The sequence below is a fragment of the Rana temporaria genome, chromosome 11 (assembly GCF_905171775.1).
Source record: "Rana temporaria chromosome 11, aRanTem1.1, whole genome shotgun sequence".
NCBI lineage: Eukaryota > Metazoa > Chordata > Amphibia > Anura > Ranidae > Rana > Rana temporaria.
The window spans coordinates 130,455,935-130,475,901 of NC_053499.1; the positions used below are offsets into that span (position 1 = coordinate 130,455,935).

The 19,967-nt window shown below is 44.7% G+C and overlaps 2 protein-coding genes across 3 annotated transcripts in view; one reads left to right on the top strand and one right to left on the bottom strand.

The window, feature by feature from the left end:
• The window catches only part of BBS2 (Bardet-Biedl syndrome 2), a 65,445-nt gene extending 63,386 nt beyond the window's left edge, over positions 1–2,059 (top strand). For both annotated transcript variants that reach the window (XM_040329151.1, XM_040329150.1), the window contains one exon: positions 1,551–2,059. In XM_040329151.1, the coding sequence (XP_040185085.1) occupies positions 1,551–1,657 (107 nt within the window). In that variant the 3' untranslated portion in view covers positions 1,658–2,059. The remainder of the gene's footprint in view (positions 1–1,550) is intronic.
• Positions 2,060–6,165: 4,106 nt separating this feature from the next.
• The window catches only part of OGFOD1 (2-oxoglutarate and iron dependent oxygenase domain containing 1), a 29,153-nt gene continuing 15,351 nt past the window's right edge, over positions 6,166–19,967 (bottom strand). The window contains exons 7-13 of the mRNA XM_040329152.1: positions 14,490–14,618; positions 14,298–14,411; positions 11,083–11,162; positions 10,781–11,007; positions 9,255–9,383; positions 9,056–9,114; positions 6,166–6,566 (exon numbers count right to left, since the gene is read on the bottom strand). Of these exons, the coding sequence (XP_040185086.1) occupies positions 6,405–6,566; positions 9,056–9,114; positions 9,255–9,383; positions 10,781–11,007; positions 11,083–11,162; positions 14,298–14,411; positions 14,490–14,618 (900 nt within the window). The 3' untranslated portion in view covers positions 6,166–6,404. The remainder of the gene's footprint in view (positions 6,567–9,055; positions 9,115–9,254; positions 9,384–10,780; positions 11,008–11,082; positions 11,163–14,297; positions 14,412–14,489; positions 14,619–19,967) is intronic.

Below are 19,967 nucleotides of genomic sequence, written 5' to 3' on the forward strand. Positions count from 1 at the left end.
CAGTGACTTGGAAAAAGTATTCATACCCCTTTAAAAAACTTAAATGTATTTTTTGCGATTTTATGTGATAGACCAACACAAAGTGGCACATAATTGTGAAGTGAAAGGAAGATGATAAATGGTTTTCTAATTTTTTTACAAATAAATAACTAAAAAGTGTGGCGTGCATTTGTATTCAGCCCCCCTGAGTGAATACTTTTGTAGAACCACCTTTCACTGCAATTACAGCTGCAAGTTTTTTTAGGTATGTCTCTACCAGCTTTGCACAAATATGCAGTGACATTGCAACTGCATAGGTAAGGCGACCTTGGGGGTTATTTACGAAAGGCAAATCTACTTTGCACTACAAGTGCAGTCGCTGTAAATCTGAGGGGTAGATCTGAAATGAGGGGAAGCTCTGCTGATTTTATCATCCAATCATGTACAAGCTAAAATTCAGTTTTTTTATTATCATTGCATGTCCCCCTCGGATCTTCAACGACTGCACTTCCAAGTGTAATTTCACGTGCACTTTGCACTTATAGTGCAAAGTGGATTTGCCTTTCGTAAATAACCCCCATTGTCCATCCATAACTTTTTACATTTTGTATAGAGTGGTGATTGTTTTGGAACTTGCTAGGATTTTATTGTTTTTTTGCATCCGATTTCCTAAACTGGTGCCAACTGTCACTGCAACAGGTAGTAAGGGGAAGTCTTCCAATAGACACAAAGGGGCAGATTCAGGTAGGGAGCGCGTAACTCTGTGCGCGCGTAGCGTATCCTATTTACGCTACGCCTCCGCAACTTTGACAGGCATTATTCACAAAGCACTTGCTCCGTAAGTTGCGGCGGCGTAGCGTAAATAGGCCGGCGTAAGCCCGCCTAATTCAAATGTGGAAGATGTGGGCGTGTTTTATGTAAATTTATTGTGACCCCACTTAAATGCGCCGTCCTTGAAAGTATCCCAGTGCGCATGCTCCAAATTAACCTGCAAAAAGCCAATGCTTTCGACGTGACTGTAAATGACGCACAGCCCTATTCGCGAACGAGTTACGCAAACGACGTAATCGATGGAAAATTCGACGCTGGCCCGACGTCCATACTTAACATTGGCTGCGCCTCATATAGCAAGGGTAACTTTACGCCGGAAAAAGCCTTACGTAAATGGCGTATCTGTACTGCGCCGGGCGTACGTTCGTGAATAGGCGTATCTAGCTGATTTACATAATCTAGGCGTAAATCAGCATACACGCCCCTAGCGGTCAGCGTAAATATGCAGTTAAGATACAACGGCGTAGGAGACTTACGCCGGTCGTATCTTAGTCAAATCTATGCGTAACTGATTCTAAGAATCAGGCGCATAGATACGACGCCGCACACTCAGAGATACGACGGCATATCTGGAGATACGCCGTCGTATCTCCTACCTGAATCTGGCCCAATGATGACAATAAAAACCAGGCAAAGAGTTTAACTGTTCTTCAGACTTTCAAAATTAAAAAAAAGTTGAATAATGAAGCTTTAGAATTGTATACATGTGACGTGTGTAAACTCTCCACATTTCTTTGCAGTTGGTAAACCAAAAGCGCAAGTGATCACAGCATGCCGGGATGCCATCCGCACCAACAACATTAATGCCTTTTTCAGGATAATGCGTGTAGGAGCAACTCCCTCCTAGCAAAGGCCTTCGGGGTTCATTGTTATCCAGAGAAGACCTGCAGACCAAAGGGCTGTGAGGTGTAGTTTTAAAAGTTTCAATTTGCACTTAACAAGCCTCACAGCACCATCATGGCTTTATATGGGTGGAACCGTTCCCTGTAGCTATGTTTACTGTCAGAGATGAAGGATAGGCTTCACAGCCTGTGCTATGGAAAGGTGTGGAAACATGGGAACAAGCCTCTCTAAATTTATGATTTCTTAAAACTTTAGTTTTCTATTTATATATGTATCTGTCAGAAACTGGGATCAAGCTATTTCCAGATCTGGTCCTACCAGTGTTGCACAGTAGGCAATTTTATTTATTGAATGTTTATAGGTTTTTGTAGTCATGTTTTTTTAAAATAAAACTTTAAATACTGTATTAGCCCGTTTTTGTGGTTGCATTTCCGAGGAATGATGACTTGCATGTAAATTTACAGGTTAGCCCAGGGGTGTCCAAACTGCGGCCCTTTGCCAGCCTTTATCCGGCCCTTTGCCAGCCTTTATCCGGCCCTTTGCCAGCCTTTATCCGGCCCTTTGCCAGCCTTTATCCGGCCCTTTGCCGCACTATTCCTCCCACTGACACCAACAAGGGGGCGCTATTTCTTCCACTGATACCAATGATGTGATATTATTCTTATTACTAATAGGGGCACTGCTACTCCTACTGACCACAAACCTTAAGGCCATATTTACTCTCACCGATGCTGGTCCCAGGACATATTCTAACCCCACTGGCCACAATCTGGCCCTCCTAAAGTCTGAAGAACAATAAACTGGCCCTTGGTTTGAAAAGTTTGGAGACCCCTGGGTTAGCCAATGTGAGACTGTACTCTGCTTGTTAGTTTGAGGAAGTAAGGCTGGATTCACACCTATGCATTTTTAGTGCATTTTGCATATTTGCACTACGGTCCATTTTACACGTTTTCCTATGGAACATGTTCTGTAGTGCAAATCTGCAAAATGCACTAAAACTGCATAGGTGTGAATCCAGCCTTAGGCCCCTTTCACACTCAGGAGTTTTTCAGGTGGTACAGCGCTAAAAATAGCGCCTAAATACCGCCTGAAAAACTCCTGCCCAGCCTTCTCAATGTGAAAGCCAGAGGGCTTTCACACTGAGGCGATGCGCTGGCAGGAGAGAAAAAAAATTCCCTGCAAGCAGCATCTTTGGAGCGGTGAGAGGAGCGGCATGTATACCGCTCCTTCCCATTTAAAACAATGGGAAACCGCATTAATAACGCCCACAATGCACCACTGCAGCTCCTGCTGCTGTCATTTAAATCCAATGACAGAGACATACACGCTGTGTGTATGAGACAGGAGCGCGCCCGCAAGGTTAGCTATTGAGGGGAGGAGCCAAGACAGCCGCCGAGGGACCCCAGAAGAGGAAGATCGGGGACACTCTGTGCAAAACGAACTGCACAGTGGAGGCAAGTATGACATGTTTGTTATTTAAAAAAAAAAAGAATAAGCTTTACAACCCCTTTAAGCCATTGGATCAATACAACTGCAACTACCATTTTCAGGAGAGTTTGGTAATGTAATCCACATAGGTTTCTTTTAGAAATCATGCAAACACTCCCCCTTCCCAGGAATTTATCAGTCTAAACCGCTGCTAGAAAAGGGTCTCGTCCTTTCTGAATCTATTCCTATTTTAGCAGCACAATGCTTTCTGGAGGTAATCTATGCCCAGTAGTTGTGGGTGGATTGTCCCTGTAACATTGGAGTGGGTAGAGTGTGAATTACATGCACACATCCATTTTTTTTTTTTTTTTATTGTTGAAAACCGTGTTACATATTTAAATGACTATTGCAATTTCCTCACTTTTTGTATCTGCAACTTTACATTCCCAAAGTACCTAATATAAAGGACTCTCGTCTCCGACTATTCATTCCCAGACATTATGTGCATCATTAATAAAAGGTAATCCTATTTTAATGAAAAGGAAGTGTTCTTATCCCTTTATTACTGCCGGCAACATCAGAACTGCTTTAGGTTCCCTCTGTCTGGTATCGGAGAGCTTTTATGGGACAATTATGAGAAGGGAACACGTAAGCTGGGAGTGTTGGGACCTGTCTCCATCTCTGACATTATGTAAACGTTGGAAATATCAATCCCTTGGACTGTGCGAGTAACAACACAATAGGCTATAAAGATGTGCCCTGTAGATTATAGTACTTCTAAAACGGTTTACAGCCATCAGAAAATGCATGGATACAAGAATCTGTACTGGTGAATTACATAAATCTGCCTCCTGTAAACCCTTACATAGCAGCATTCAGAAAAGGAAAGTGTTATTGGTTTGCTGCTGCACAGTCTGTCACAGGCTAGTAGTGGGTTCTGGACCATGCCGTACCGTTATCTGCAGGGGGTCCTAGATCTGACCACACTTAAAGGGGTTGTAAAGGTTTTTTCTTTCCCTAAATAGCTTCCTTTACCTTAGTGCAGTCCTCCTTAACTTACCTCATCCTTCGATTTTGCTTTAAAATTTGCTTATTTCTTCTGAGAAATCCTCACTTCCTGTTCTTGTGTCTAACTCCACGCAGTAATGCAAGGCTTTCTCCCTGGTGTGGAGAAAGCTTCTTGAGGGGGCGAGCAGGAGTGTCAGGACACTAACGCACAGCTCCTTTCCCTATCTGCAAAGAAGAGTGCCCTGACTTGCCTGCTCGCCCCCTCAAGAGCCTTTCGCCACACCAGGGAGAAAGCCTCACATTACTGTGTGGAGTTACAGACAGAAGAACAGGAAGTGAGGATTTCTCAGAAGAAATAAGGACATTTAGAAGCAAAATGGAAGGATGAGGTAAGTTAAGGAGGACTGCACCAAGGTAAAGGAAGCTATTTAGGGAATTTTTTTTTTACCTTTACAACCCCTTTACAGTGGATGCCAGCACCTGGAAAAGGTGTTCCCTGTAATGGAAGCTTTTTTATACTTACTTACCTGTCCCTCTGCCCATACATCCATGTTCTGTAGTGACATGGGGGCCAGGGGATGGAACTACAGCATTCAGGACAGGACAAAGCATCCAACACACTGAAATATGTCAGAATGGTGCTTCCTTGAAGCACCATTCCGAGTGTACCAGACGCAAGGAGCACTGACGGCCGGGGCTGTTGAAAGGTAACATATTCGTCTTAGCACTGGTGATACAAGTATAATACACACAGGCTTGTTTTACGTTTTTAAAATGTGAGTGCACATTTGTTATGTCCTTTTTGAATATAAAAAAAAAAAAGATAAAGCAGCTTACAAGGAGAATGAATACTGAGGCCTCGTACACACGACCGAACATGTCTGCTGAAACTGGTCCGCGGACCAGTTTCCGCGGACATGTTCGGTCGTGTGTAGGGCCGACCGGACAATTTTCCGGCCTAGCGGACAGGTTTCCAGCGGACAAAAGTTTCTTAGCATGCTAAGAAACTTGTCCGCTGGAAGCCTGTCCGTCGGACATGTCTGATGGTCAGCACGACTCATCGGACATGTCCACTGGCCCGAGAACCCGCGCATGGCGTCGAAGTGATTCGACGCATGCGTGGAAGCTTTGAACTTCCGGGTTTGCGGACGTGGCGGCGTCAACGTCACCGACCACGTCGCTGAGCTGTTTGTCCGTGGGGATTTTGGTTTGATGGTGTGTACAACCATCAGACCAAAATCTCCGATCGGACATGTTTGCTCGTCTGTACAAGGCCTGAGAGGTTGTAGGAGATGAAGGCAAACTTGGCATGAATGTTCTGCAGGCAGTATATATTTGCCCTTCATGGTGGGGATACCCCTGCAGGGGGTCTTCAAAGACAGGGCTCTACCACTGGCAAACCACAGCCATGAACCTGAGAGCACCCCACTAACTACACACATGTGCCAAGCAGGATCCAGCGTGTCAAAATGATAGGCTGGCCCCATGGTTTTATTCCGTGAGGTCGAGGCACAGTCCCCCCAAGGAGTCAATTGATCTGGAAGCTGCAGCTGGAGCTGAAATGGCTATTGTGCAGAAGGAATCTTGATAGCAGAATCACATTAGTAGAAGAATCATCATCAGAAAGAAGGAGATAAAACCTCCATAAGAAGAAAAATAAGGCTATCTAAGAGTGGGAGGGGTTATGTAGGAAATGTTCCTGCAGCCTTTTTTTTCTTGCTAGTATCCAATCACCAGAAGGTAGCTGCGTAAAATCCAGTGGCAAGGACTACAGATCACATACTATATGAAAGAAGTTTAGACAAGCTAAAAAGAGATCCAAATGTTTACTGGTATCTACTTCCCAAGGACAATAAATAAAATCATTGTACAGTATAGCCCCAGGGTGTGTAGAGGGGGTGAGCCCCCCCATTAGAGTCCATACACCTGAGAGGCTATGCCCCAAAAAAAAAAAAAAAAATTAGTGGAAAACACTTCCACACTGACTGCAGATAGGCACAAAAATGCTTATTCAGTCTGGCAGTATGGTAAGTGCAGCAACATGCCAACCAGTCATAATTTATGTATACTCATAACATTTAGCCAATACTATAGAATTTAATAATTGTATATTTAATATAAATATACGTACACTCATCCAATCACTTTGGCATTGAATACATGTGGGAATATTCTCCACGGCTTTGCACACACTTGTTGATTTGGCACATGGTAGCCATTATGTCACTTATTCACCACACTTCAAGTTGTTGAATTCATCAAAAATCACTTTCAGGCGTAATTATGCACACTTTGAAGTTTGTCACACAGAGCTGTCATTCATGGTACACAAAGGCAAAGTCCCAGAATCCTTTGTGATTTTGAAGGCCGGTCTTTCTCTGTACACTCCTGTGGTTGATGTGCTTCACAAATCTCATTGTTTCTTTATCTCGATAAACCAAGGCCAGGCAATTGTTCTCTGGATAAACTGTAAGAAGCTGACACATAAATACGCTAGTTAGTATGATTTCTCATAAGCCATCTTATCCGTAGGCCATGTTTATTCTTCCATAGTAACAGAACATAAACTTATACAATCACTAAATGAAAATCTTCTAGTGAAAAAACGTGTTTTTATAACACACAGAAGCACTAGCTAGGATTAGTTACAATATAAGCTAGTGGTGGGTCAACTTCCTAGATAAAGGGGGCCTGGAGTGTGGCCCCTGACATCCCCAAAGGGGCCATACAGAACATTCATTGAATGTAATACTACGAAAGATGGTCAGCGACTGTGAATATGTTATAGAAATTATTAGTGCTAGTGGTGGCGACACCATCTCCCAGTAGTAAGAAAAAAAAAAAAAAAAAAAAAGACCTAAAACATATGCGTGGTCCTGGTAACCAGCACGTTATATATTTTAGCATTAATTATTAAACAATACAACATTGTTGGGTACCTTTTCTTCTCTCTGCACAGCCGTCAGCAATAATGAAATACTCAGTACTTCTGGGTATAGGAAGCATGCTATACACCCTTTTTGCACATGACAGTTTGGTGTCTAGTGATTGGTCAAGCCTCGGCATGTGGGAGGGAGGGGGGACATTGGCAAACAAGAGGGTTCACACTACAGATGGAATATACTGCTTGTGTTTATTGTGAAATTAAAATAAAAAGCAGAATACAACAGGCTAACACTTTAAAGCAGCGGTAGGCAACCTTTGAGAGGTGGAGACCCTGAACAGCATGACAAAATTCCAGGGGACCTGGACAGGAGATTGTCAGGGGCTGCATTTACTGGGACCAGTCTTCTGGATTTCTCTCCTGCAGGAGCTAAATGCCAGTAGGAAAGAGGAGAAGCCGGCTTTCAGCTGCTGCATGAGCTAAATACAGGGCATCGATTCCAGCAAATGCCACCCCTGTTCAGGTTTCAGGGGTTGGCAAGGAAAGGACGCAATCTACCGGTCACCTACCTGCAATTCACGGGTTGCCGACCCATGTTTTAAAGTGGGTGTAAACCCCTTCTGTAGACTTGTTCCTACAGGTAAGCCTATAATGAGGCTTAACTGTAGGTACAGTACTATGAATATCTCCTAAACCTTCACAGTCTAGGAGATATTCACACTTCATGCAGCCAGTGATGTCACCGGCCCATGCGCTCTAAAAGGGGCGGTATACCGATGCCCTCCCTCCCATGCACATTCTCGGGAGTGACATCATCACTGCGTGGCCAATCAGAGGGCCCGGAGGAAGGACCCAAAAGGAAGACTAGGTGAAGATGGAAGCGTCTGTCATCGTTTTAAAGGTAAGTATTTGCATACTAGCACATTATGCCTTTACTTTTTTTGCAAAGTAAAATTGGCCTGGTTTACATCGGATTTAAAGCGGTTGTAAACCGCATATATAATTTTTTTTTTTTTTTTACCTGCAAGGCAAAATGCATAATCAGCTAGTATGCACCGCATAATAGCTGATTATGAAATACTTACCTAAAAACGAGGTGAACAACACTTACCTGGTTCACGCCGAGCGAGATGTCATCTTGCTCCGGCGTGTCTTCCGGGTATCGCCGCTCCAGCGCTGTGATTGGCTGGAGCGGCGCCGCTCCAGCGCTGTGATTGGCTGGAGCGGCGATGACGTCACTCCCGCGCATGCGCGCGGGAGATTTAAAAATCGGCAAGGTCCGGCGGCTGCCGGATCTTCCGCCGTGGATCCCCCCTGCGCATGCGCCGCCCGCATTGCGAGGGGAATATCTCCTAAACCGTACAGGTTTAGGAGATATTCTTTTTACCTACAGGTAAGCCTTGTTATAGGCTTACCTGTAGGTAAAAGTGCAAATTTAAGGTTTACAACCGCTTTAAAAGGCAACTGTAGTAAGATAATATGTAAGCTACCATTGCAAATTGAAAATTGGCTGGCTGTTTCCAGTAGTGACCACGCTTTCTGAGACACTAAAATGGAACAAATATGCTCATCAGGAGTTCTAACTTTCCACAAACTTCACTATCTGCATGCACGTTCCAGTGATTTTGAATCCTGTATCAGTGCCGATAGAGCATTTTCACGAATAACAAAAATGAATAGACGCGAATTGCATGGAATTTGAACAGGAATGCAGCACGATTCCAGTCCGAATCACATGTGGTTTTCTGCGATCGTTCCAGTGTGAACCCAGGCTGAAATCACTATGAAAAAACTGATTTACACAGAAGCGATGGGAAAACCGCATGCAATTTGGACAGGATTTGCACTGCATTCCTGTTCAAACCGCATGCGATACTTTGCAGTGCAATTTAAGCCCATTAATTTTGTATTGATGCAAACTGTCCGCAAAGAATCGCTACTCGGTATCGGCGAGTACTTGACCGAAAGTATCGATACTCGTAGATATAAATTTGGTATCGGTGCCTTCCTATCGGCAATGGCATCTTTTGTATTTTTATTAGTATAAGCTTCCTTTAATATGGTTTTCATAGTTTTGCTTGCCTCTTCATCTTCCTCCTTGGCAATGTAAGAGGTGAATCCTCCATCTTCTGCCTCCCAATCTAAAGCAAAAAACAAAAACAGTATGTCAATAGTAGGCACACATGTAACAATGTGAATGCTGGGGCCCTCTGTATTAATAGACATAGTAGTAGTAGTAGATATTTATACAAATCCATGCAAGGAAATGGTAAATACTGACCTTCACATCCACAGAACCACAAAAGATCCAAAGCAAACTCCTGCCTCTCAGGATCATGGTCATGAATCATTGTGTAGTGCCCATGTTCCCAGTGCCTCAGCTCTCCAGAGCACACAGGAACGCTCACACCTACAGAGGACAGAAGTCTGTGTCAATAAACTATAGCCTAGCAATAAATGATGACAGAATAAGACAGACCGATAAATGAATATGGAGACCATCATGCATTTTCAGTGTACACAACACCATATGACGTATTCTTGTAAAGTCAATGTGAAAGTGAATGTTAGGTGACTGGCCTTTTGGCATGATGTGACATATGATCAGGGATGAGCTTTCACATTGCTCTGTCAGTTCACTCGCTGGCAGACTACAGTGAAAACATTTTTACAGGATAAGCCATTTATACCGTGTGTAGCCTGGCTTGCTCAATGACACAACTGCTTTCTTTGAAAGTTATTTTAAAACAGCGGTCACCAACCAGTAGTCCACCAGAAAATGTTGGTAGTCCCCAGGGGTTCTGCCAACATTACAGCCAATGTTGTTTCCAGTGTTGTTCTCAATGCCCTCTGGACAATACAGTCAGTACGCATGATACCCAATGCCTCCTCTGTAGTTCCAACATCTGTGAACTCAGAGGGAGGTGCGGGGAGTAGTGCAGAGAGCAGGGAGGTAAAGGAGGGGACTTGCAATGACAGTGCTGATCACAGACTGTGGGAGGGAGCTCAGAGCTCAAGCACATGGCTGGATAAGGAGGGAAGATCCAGTGAGGAGTCTGTGTAAGGCAGCAGTGTGGGGTCAGAGAGCTGGAGCATTGTGTGTATAAGGCAGCAGTGTGATCTAGGAGGAGGGGGGGCCTGAGAGCCGGAGCATTGTGTGTATATAAGGCATGTAAAATTCATGTTCGTTTTCCGCAGGATTTAAAATTTTGAGTTTAGTGGTCTGTGAAGTCTGAAAAGTTAGCAACCACGGTTTTAAAAGATATATGTTTATATTGCATAATTGTAATAAGATCTAAAGAGCTCTAAAGCACAACCTGGAAATGTAATCAGAGCCAGCTGCTCCCACACCCTTCACAGCCCAGCAGTCCAGTGAGTGCTGGAGGGGTAGAGCAGACAGCTGGTGACCGACAATCCCTAGCTAACTGAAGACCGAGAACTGAGGGATCAGTGGTGTTTGATCGCTCAGTTCTCAGTGTAGAGGCGGCCGAGATCCGATGCTGCATCCACCTAGGTGAGTATGGATGCAAATTTTTTCTTTAAATCTACACTTTGTCCTGTAAAAAGGTAACAAATAACCTAATCCAAGGAGTACAGTGAACAGAGGTAATAGGGTATATGGCGCAATAAGTGTTGTGTGTACATAAAGGTCTATGCAGAACAGCAAAAAGTTCATAGAGTCCAACTGGAGCGTTCAGGGTCATACAAATCAAATACTCTGTACCTGGGGGCGCCCAGTGGCAGATAAAAACAACAAAGACTAAAGATTTGCTTTAACAATCAAAACACAATGCATGCTGTACTCACCACCTCCTTCCTGAGCAGTGTGATCGCTGTCACCCCCTTGTGCAGAGGTGTTCTCATTCAGTTCTGAGGATTCCTCCTCTTCATCAGACTCTTCATTGTTGGCTGCCAGGAAATGCAGCTTCAGACCAGTGAGGTTGGACAGTAGCAGAAAAAAGGCCTCTGATTTCAGAAGCTCCATGCAGGACTTCAGAACATCTGGAAGCTCACCTTTTGCTCTCTCATAACACCTAAACCATATTCAGAGAGGTAAGAGAAAAACAGTGGGAGGGGCACAAGAAGCAGACCTAAAGTCTGCCACTTACCTTCTGTTGGGGGGACCCAGGAGCTCCCATTCAACACTCTGCGTCTCAAGTGCTGCAGAAACTGCATTGAACTTCTCTTCCTAGAAAATTAACACAAGAACATTTTAGAGACCTTGATTACACTTTGCACACGATTTAATCATGCCGACTCGCTGTGACTGGGTGTTAAAGGGAAACTAAAATTGTTTGAAGTCAAGTCCATTTTTTCTTCTCTTTTACTATTTATATAAAATCTTTGTTTTACAAAATAAATAAATACAATGACAATGGGTTTTCTAAAGGGACAGCACAATTCCAGATGTTTACTTTCAGACTCTCATCAACAACATTTTCTTAGACCCCCTTTCACACTGGGTCGCTTTGCAGACGATGCAACGCCTGCAAAGCGACCTGAAACAGCCGCTGCCATCTCCCCAATGTGAAAGCCCTGAGTACTTTCACACTGAAGCGGTGCACTAGCAGGACGGTAAAAAAAAGTCCTGCTAGCAGCATCTTTGGAGCGGTGTGTATACTGCTCCTCCACCGCTCCTGCCCATTGAAATCAATGGGGCACCGCGGCTGTACCGCCAGCAAAGCGCCTCTGCAGAGGCAATTTGAAGTGGGTTTTAAACCTTTGTGGCCCGCTAGCGGGGGGGGGTAAAAGTGTCCCGCTAGCGGCCGAATAGCGCCTGCTAAATTGAAGGTAAAGCGCGCTAAAAATGTCAGCGCTTTACCGCCGACGCCGCCCCAATGGGAAATGGGCCTTAGGTGGCCATCTTAAAGCAAACAATTAATATTATGCAGCTTACCAGTGCTTAGATGTGGTGGCTGCATTTGTTTTCATTTTAAGAAAAGCGGAGCGGAAAAGCCTAAAAAAACAAATGCAGCCACCACATCTAAGAATTGGTAAGCTGCAATATATATTAACAGGCAAAAGGGAGGAGGAAGGGGTCATTGCTCTCACTTAATATTCATAAAAAGATGTGGCTCTTTTTATATCTTTAAAAAAAAAATTACAAACACTTTTATACATTGGGTCTTGTTGCATGCTGCTGCATTTTTTCATACTTGTATAACAGAAGTATGGGATTTGTTTTTAGAATCATACTTGCCTAGCTAGGTGCAGCATCGGCCCCCATGCAGCATCTGTCCCCCGCCAGCTCTAAAACTGAGAATTGAGCAATCAAACACTGTCGATCGCTCGGTTCCTGCAGCTCCATGAGCAGAGAACTGGTGACTGTCAGTGGCTCTCTACTCTCCCTCCTGTGCTCACTAGAGAACTGACTGTGGAGGGGGCGGGAGCAGCTAGCTCAGGCTCTCAGCGGCTCGCTGAGAGGCTGAGCTGGGTGCTGGTCCGGGCATGTGGGAGGATCTTGACCATATGGCTGCAATCTTTCCTGAGTCTGGACCAGCTCTGTGACATCGGCCGACGGCAAGTTTCAGCCCGCTGTCTGCTGAAAATGGGTCACAGGAGTGCAGAACGAAGTGTATTCCTGTAATCCACAGGAGAAGTACAGCCAAACAAGCTTTGGCTGTACTTCTCCTTTAAAGGTAGACTCTACATTTCTCTTTTTCACTGCTCTGACTGAATCACTTGTGTATCCAATGGCATCAGCTATTGATCTCTGTACGTAATCTTTTACCAACACAGCACATAAGGATAGCCTGGAAAAACATATAAAAATAATCCTAGTGCTTAACTGATGGCTGAAAAGAAGAACACAATATCATATGCAACATTTTGTAATCATCAGACCTAGGCAGCCCATAAATTTGTCTTTTTTTTTTTTTTTTCAACCAGGAGGAGGTTGAAAAAAATATGACCCTATTCCCCCATCCACACATTCAAGGCGGATGGGGGAATCTTCCTACTGAGCCAACATATTCTGACAAGAGGGGGGAGACTTCCCTGCTGTTAGAATACACTGATCGTCACTGCCGGCCACAGCCAGCAGCTTTGATCGAGCAACATTTATCCAACAGGCTGGTTGTACAGAAGTCATCGGTAGATGATTTCTATACAACCAGCCTGTCCATACATAAATCAAAATTTGTCCGGTCCTTGCTGCACTGGCTGAATTTCAATCTGTGCAGGGCCGGATTAAGGGTTTCTCACTACTTGTCAAAAAAGTGTACTTTGTAGCCGTTTTGTCTAAAGTCTGATAGGTAGATTCAGGTAGGGGCGCGCTAATTTGCGGCGGCGTAGCCTAGCGTGTTTACACTACGCCGCCTTAAGTAACAGAGGCAAGTACATGATTCTCAAAGCACTTACCTCCTTACTTAGGGCGGCATAGTGTAAACGCGGCGGGCGTAAGGGCGCCTAATTCAAATGGGTTGGAGGGGGGTGTGTTTAATGGTAATGAGGCTTGACCTCACGTTTGACGTTTTTTGGCTACTGCGCATGCGCTGGGCGCCTACATTTCCCAGTGCGCATTGTGGCTAAGTACGCCATACGGGCCTATTGATTTAGACGTGGATGTAAACGACGTAAATCCCGATTCGCAGACGACTTGCGCAAACGACGTAAAAATTTCGAATTTTGCGGCGGGAACGGCGTCCATACTTGACATTACTATTCCACTAGGACCTAGCTCTAACTTTACGTGGCCTATCTCTTACGTAAACGGCATGAAAGTACTGCGTCGGCTTGGCGTACGTTCGTGAATCGGCGTATCCTCTCATTTACATATTCTACGCCGACCGCAATGGAAGCGCCACCTAGCGGCCATCCAAAATTTTGCAATCTAAGATAGGACGGCGCAAGCCGTCGTATCTTAGATATGTTTAAGCGTATCTCTGTTTGAGAATACGCTTAAACATAGGTCAGCTTAAATTCTGAGTTAGGTCGGCTTATCTACTGATAAGCCGGCCTAACTCTACCTATATATGTTCAGAGACAGAGATATTTCCAAGCTTACTATTAGAGTTATAGCCGGTAGGGTTCATCTTGCACTGATCACCACTAATCACTTATTTCCAGCGTCACAAAATTCAGTTTCAAGCCTGCTTGAGCACCTGGAAGAATTTTATTATAATATGGCTCTTGTGATGGAGCTGCCGTTAGAACAGGTGGCTGGCGGGGGATTGAAGTAGATACAACCAATTTACCAGCAGTAAAGACCACAGGATTAGGTTTTCTGCCTAATCCATACCTCCTGCCTAATCCATAGTCTCTGTCCATCCCCAGGTGTCATCCCCTTACACTCCACCCCACTTTCCATAGGTGTACGACAAACCTTAAGAAAGTCCTTCAGGAGTATCTCAGATGTGTCTTCAAACTCCTCCTGAACCTGAGCTTGATACTCAATTGATAGATAATCTGGATTTATCCACTCATAAAGGATTTCATGCTGTGGAGACAGTCAGAGTTTAGCAGGCACATTACAAGCTTTTATTCACTGCATTAGGCAAAAAAGAAAGGATCTTACATCGCAGGGGATGTGTGGAATACGGATAGGCACAGGATCCAGGGAGCGTGGTGGTCTTTCCAGGGATGAACCATGAAACCAACCGCTTACTGACAGACGGCATTTTCCTTCAGACAGAACTTCTGAAACCTTTTACGATGGCAAAGCATAAACCAAAATTAACACACATTATAAAAAAAAAAAAAGAGAAGACAGGACTACCTAAAACTATATAAAAAGACAAAACGTTTTTAGGTAAAGTCTGTCAGTTCTTTGTAGACATAACAGAGAGTGAGAAGAAATCTCTCTAAAAGTGAGGGAAATCCACTCAAGACAGCTGCCACTAGAACAAATGACCCCACTGAAAAATATTCTTGTTTTGGTCACAACTTAAGATTCTAAAAAATAATATTTTTGAAAGCGCTTTTTTTTTTTTTTTTTTTTTATTAAAAGGAAAGTTTTGGCTTTACACCTAAACTCTGGATAAACACAACGACACATTTTTAAGCATCCTACTGACGTGTTGCCTATTGTGATGTGTCCAAATCACCTTTGTAATGACAGTAGCTCTGGGTTCTCACTGCATATGTTCCCAGTACTCGGACATGGTGGAATCTATGCACAGACAGCACTATCGATTGGCTGTCCGAGTATCTGGTCAGTAGTAGAAACAGATTGCACCATGCAGAGGGGGCTGGTACCAGAGATCAAGGGAGCAGCTGTCTACTAAAGTGTGATTTAAAAATATTAGAAGAAAGAGAGGAGAGGGAGGAATGAAACTAGCATTGTGTGTATACAATATCTACATTTTCTTTGATACAAAGTCAACACGATTATAAAAATAATTAACAAAGAGTGTTTATGTCAAACATGAGAAGCAATCCGATTAAAGCTGTACTGCCAAGTCAGGCTAAAAATTAAGTCGATAACCATTTGCAACTCTCCAAATCTATTTATTGTATATTTGCTGTTATTTATTGTAGGCAGAAAAAAATTATAGAAAAACACAAGTACAATAGGCACCCTGAACTACATCAACTCCCTGAAAGTCAGGACTTACTAACTCCACATCCCACAATACAAGGCCCCAGGGACCTATTGGAGATGCCTAGTCATTGAGAGTAATGCCCAATACAGACGGTCGTTTTTTGTGATGAAAAAAAAATGACGTTTGAAGTGATGAAAAAAAACGACATTTTTGAAACTTCATTTTCAAAAACGATGTAGCATACACACCATCATTTTGAAAAATGATGAACAAAGTGACGGCACTCTAAAGGGAAAGTTCTATTCGCCTTGAGGCTGCTTTTAGCTGGTTACTTGTTAGTAAAAGATGATTCGTGCTTTTTTGTCTGTTAAAGCGTGATGAATGTGCTTACTCCATTATGAATGGTAGTTTTACCTCCCGTCTCAAAACTTGCTTCTGGGCATGTGCGGGTTTAAAAACGTCGTTTTGCCCACACACTATCATTTTCATTGACACAAAAAACCAACGTTAGACCTACCGGTAACGGTATTTCTATGAACCTTCCAGGACGGCACCCGAGAGATGATGGCTCCTCCTGCAGGAAACACAATCACATGACAGTTTAAAAGGCCCCGCCCTTCCCCTTGCTCCTCAGTATGCAATAGAGTAATCCTGAACTGGTTCACAAGGGACGTAGTCCTTATAGGTACTTACCTTTTTTCCCCTCCACATAGGGTGGGAAGTAGGCCTGCCGTCCTGGAAGGTTCATAGAAATACCGTTACCGGTAGGTCTAACGTTGGTTTTCTCTTACCACCTTCCAGGACGGCACCCGAGAGGATAATAGAGTAATAAACACAGGCCTACCTTCAGGGTGGGACCACAGCTTGTAGCACCTTTCGACCAAAGGCTAAGTCTTGCTGTGACAACATTTCCACACGGTAGTGCTTCAGGAATGTATGATGGCTGGACCAGGTGGCCGCACTGCGGATTTGTTCCCAGGAGGCCCCTGCTTTCTCAGCCCAGGAAGTTGCTATGGCTCTGGTAGAGTGAGCCTTGATTTTTTTGGGAGCTGTTGCTCCAGTACATACATAGGCTTTGGATATTGCTTCTCTAATCCATCTTGAGACTGAGGCTTTTGATGCCTGCAGTCCCTTCCTGGGCCCAGCGTGTAGAACTAGCAGGTGGTTAGATCTTCTAAAACTTTTAGTTCTCTCTAGATAAATGAGAAGACACCTTCTCACGTCTAACAAATGAAATTTCTTTTCTTTTTCGTTCTTTGGTTCAGAACAAAAGGACGGCAATAGTATGTCTTGCGTCCTATGAAATAGGGATGCCACCTTCGGCAGGTACAGGGGGTCTGCTCTGAGGGTGATCCTATCTGGCTGTACCCTCAGGAAGGGTTCTTTCATGGATAGCGCCTGCAAATCCCCTACCCTCCTGGCCGAAGTAATGGCTAACAAAAAAGTCAACTTTAAGGTTAGAAACTTAAGGGGAACCTCTTCCAGAGGTTCGAATGGGTGTATAGATAACGCCTCTAACACCCTAGTTAAGTCCCAAGGCGGACAATTATATTTTTGGACTGGAGAAATTCTTTCTCTAGCTAACAAGAAACGTTTTATAAGGTCCTCTTTCGCCAATCTTTTATCCAGATAGACTGAAAGAGCCGTTATTTGGACCCGAAGGGTACTAACTTTTAATCCTAAATCTACCCCATCCTGGAGGAAGTCCAGGATAACCGGGATAGAAGTTGAAGCTACCTGTCTTTCCTTACGCCAGGAACAGAAGGTCTTCCATACCTTTTGGTAAATTTTTTGAGTTACTGGTTTTCTGCTCATGAGAAGGGTATCTATGACCCTCTCTGAGCAGCCTTTGCGTTCTAGAATCTGGCGCTCACTAACCAGGCTGCTAGCTGGAAGAATTCCGGCTTTGGATGGAGTACTGGGCCCTGCCTGAGGAGATCTGCCCTGTACGGGAGCTTCAGAGGCTCCACCATTGCCATGGCTCTTAGGTTTGCGAACCAAGTTCTTTTTGGCCACCATGGTGCTATCAGAAGAATCTGGCCTGGAGACCTGCTGAGTTTCTGAAGAACTCGCGGAATGAGCGCTACCGGCGGGAAGGCATAGGCCAGCCCGAAGCGCCAGGTCTGGGATAGCGCATCCAGACCTTCCGACTGTAGTTCCCAGGAAATCGAGAAATACCTTTCTACCTTCCTGTTTAGTCTGTTGGCAAACAAGTCTATTTCCGGTTCCCCGAAATACTGGACTAGGTGTTGAAACACCTCTGGGTTCAGTTCCCATTCCTCCTCCCTCAACTTGTGACGGCTGAGGAAGTCTGCTTCTATATTGCTCGTCCCCTTTATGTATATGGCTGAGATAGAGAGTACTCTTTCTTCTGCCCAGGTTAGTATTTCCCTGGAAAGTTCTAGTAGGGGACTGGACCTGGTCCCTCCCTGGTGACCTAGGTACGCTACTACTGTAGAGTTGTCTGAGCTTACTTGGACTTCTCTGCCTCTGATGTCTTCCTGGAAGGCTATTAAGGCTTCCCCCACTGCTCTGAGTTCTTTGTAATTGGATGACCTGCGAGCTAGTGAGCTGTCCCATTGTCCCTGCGCTTTTTTCCCTTCCAGGTGGGCGCCCCACCCCCAGGAACTGGCATCCGTGGTAACCTTCGCTGGGTTCCACTGAGCCCACGGTCGCCCTCCCCTCAGGTTTTGGGGAGATGTCCACCACTCCAGGGAGGACAGAACCTGGGGGGTGAGTAGTATATCCTGATCTAAGGACTCTTTCCTTTTGTCCCATGAGGACAGGAAGAAGAAGTGTAATGCCCTTGCATGAAGCTGAGCCCAAACCACCGCTGGGATGCTTGCTGACATCAGGCCTAGAACTCTCAGAACATTTCGTCTGGAGAGTTTGGGGTTCTTGATAAGGTTCCCGACTGCTGAGGCTAGTTTTAAAACTTTTTCTTCTGGTAAGAAGAGTCTCTGCTGCCTGGTATCCACTACGTATCCCAGGAAGGTCTTGACCTGTTCTGGGTTGAGGGAGGATTTTTCTATGTTGATTATCCACCCTAGGCTCTCTAGGAGTGCCATTGCTTTGTTGGCATCCAGCGTGACTTGGGCGGCTGATTTTCCTGAAATCAGTAAGTCGTCTAAATAAGGTATAAGGGATATGCCCTGAAGGTGCAGGTATGCCACCGCTTCTGCTAGGACTTTTGTAAAAATCCTTGGGCTGGAGGTTAGCCCGAATGGTAGTGCTCTGAACTGCCAGTGGAAGGTTTCTCCTTCCACCACGACCGCAAACCTCAGATATACCTGGTGATCCACGTGGATTGGCACGTGGAGATAGGCATCTTTGAGATCTAGGGTCACCAAGAAGGCCTCCTTCATGAGGTTCTTTCTTACCGAATAAATACTTTCCATAGCAAACTTTTTGTATTCTAGAAACTTGTTCAGGTTTCTCAAGTTTACTATTAGACGGTATTTCCCGGAGGGTTTCCGTACTACGAAAATATGGGAATAAAATCCCTGGTACTGCTGAGCTTTTGGTACTGGTACTACCACTAGTTGTTTGGCTAAGTCCTGTATGCCCTCCAAGAGGGCAGACCTTTTCAGGGTATCCCTGGGAAGGTGAGTAATGGTGATCATGGTGGGGGGTGTAGCCAGAAATTCTAGGCGATAGCCTTTTTGAATTATTTGGCAGATGTAATGACTGTTCGAAATTTTTTCCCATAGGGGAAGGAATTGAGATAGTCGACCCCCCACTCTGACTACGTCGTCACTTGGACGGTTTGTCGCTGGGTTTTGGAGGGGGGAAAAGGAGGTTGTTCTTCCTGTTCCCTTTGCCAAAGTTCCAACGCCTGAAAGGTTCCTTTTTGGCTTTTTGTCTACCCTGCCCCTGGGGGCCTCGAAAAGTTTTCTTGAAACCTTCTTTTTTGGGTTTAACTGGGAATTTTTTACCTTTTTCTGATGACCTAGCCAGGACATCATCCAGGTCTTTCCCAAACAACAGGGAACCTTGAAAGGGGATGCCACAGAGTTTTCCCTTGGATGTAGCATCTCCTTCCCAGGCCTTGATCCAAACTGCCCTCCTAGTAGAGTTAATGAGGGCTGCTGTCTTGGCTGCTGCCCTTGCAGATTCCGTAGCTGCATCTGCTAGGTAAGCAATCGCCTTCCTTACTACTGTAAGTGACTCAACTACCTCCTCCGCCTCCGAATTCTGGGCGAGGTGGTCGGTGAGTGTCTCTACCCAAACATCTGTATTCCTAGCTACACATGCTGCTGCTAAGGCTGGGCTTAGTGCTGCCGCATTGGCCTCCCAGGCTTTCCTAAGGAGAGACTCTGCTCGACGGTCCATCACATCCTTGATGTTACCTGTATCCTCAAAGGAGAGATCAGACAATTTAGTGACTTGTGACAAAGCCGCATCAAGTCTAGGAAGCTTAAAAAAGACTTCCTCATCTTCCTGGGAGAAGGGGAACCTTCTTTTCCAGGTTTTTTGTTTGATTATTCTCCTTTCAGGGTCTCTCCACTCCT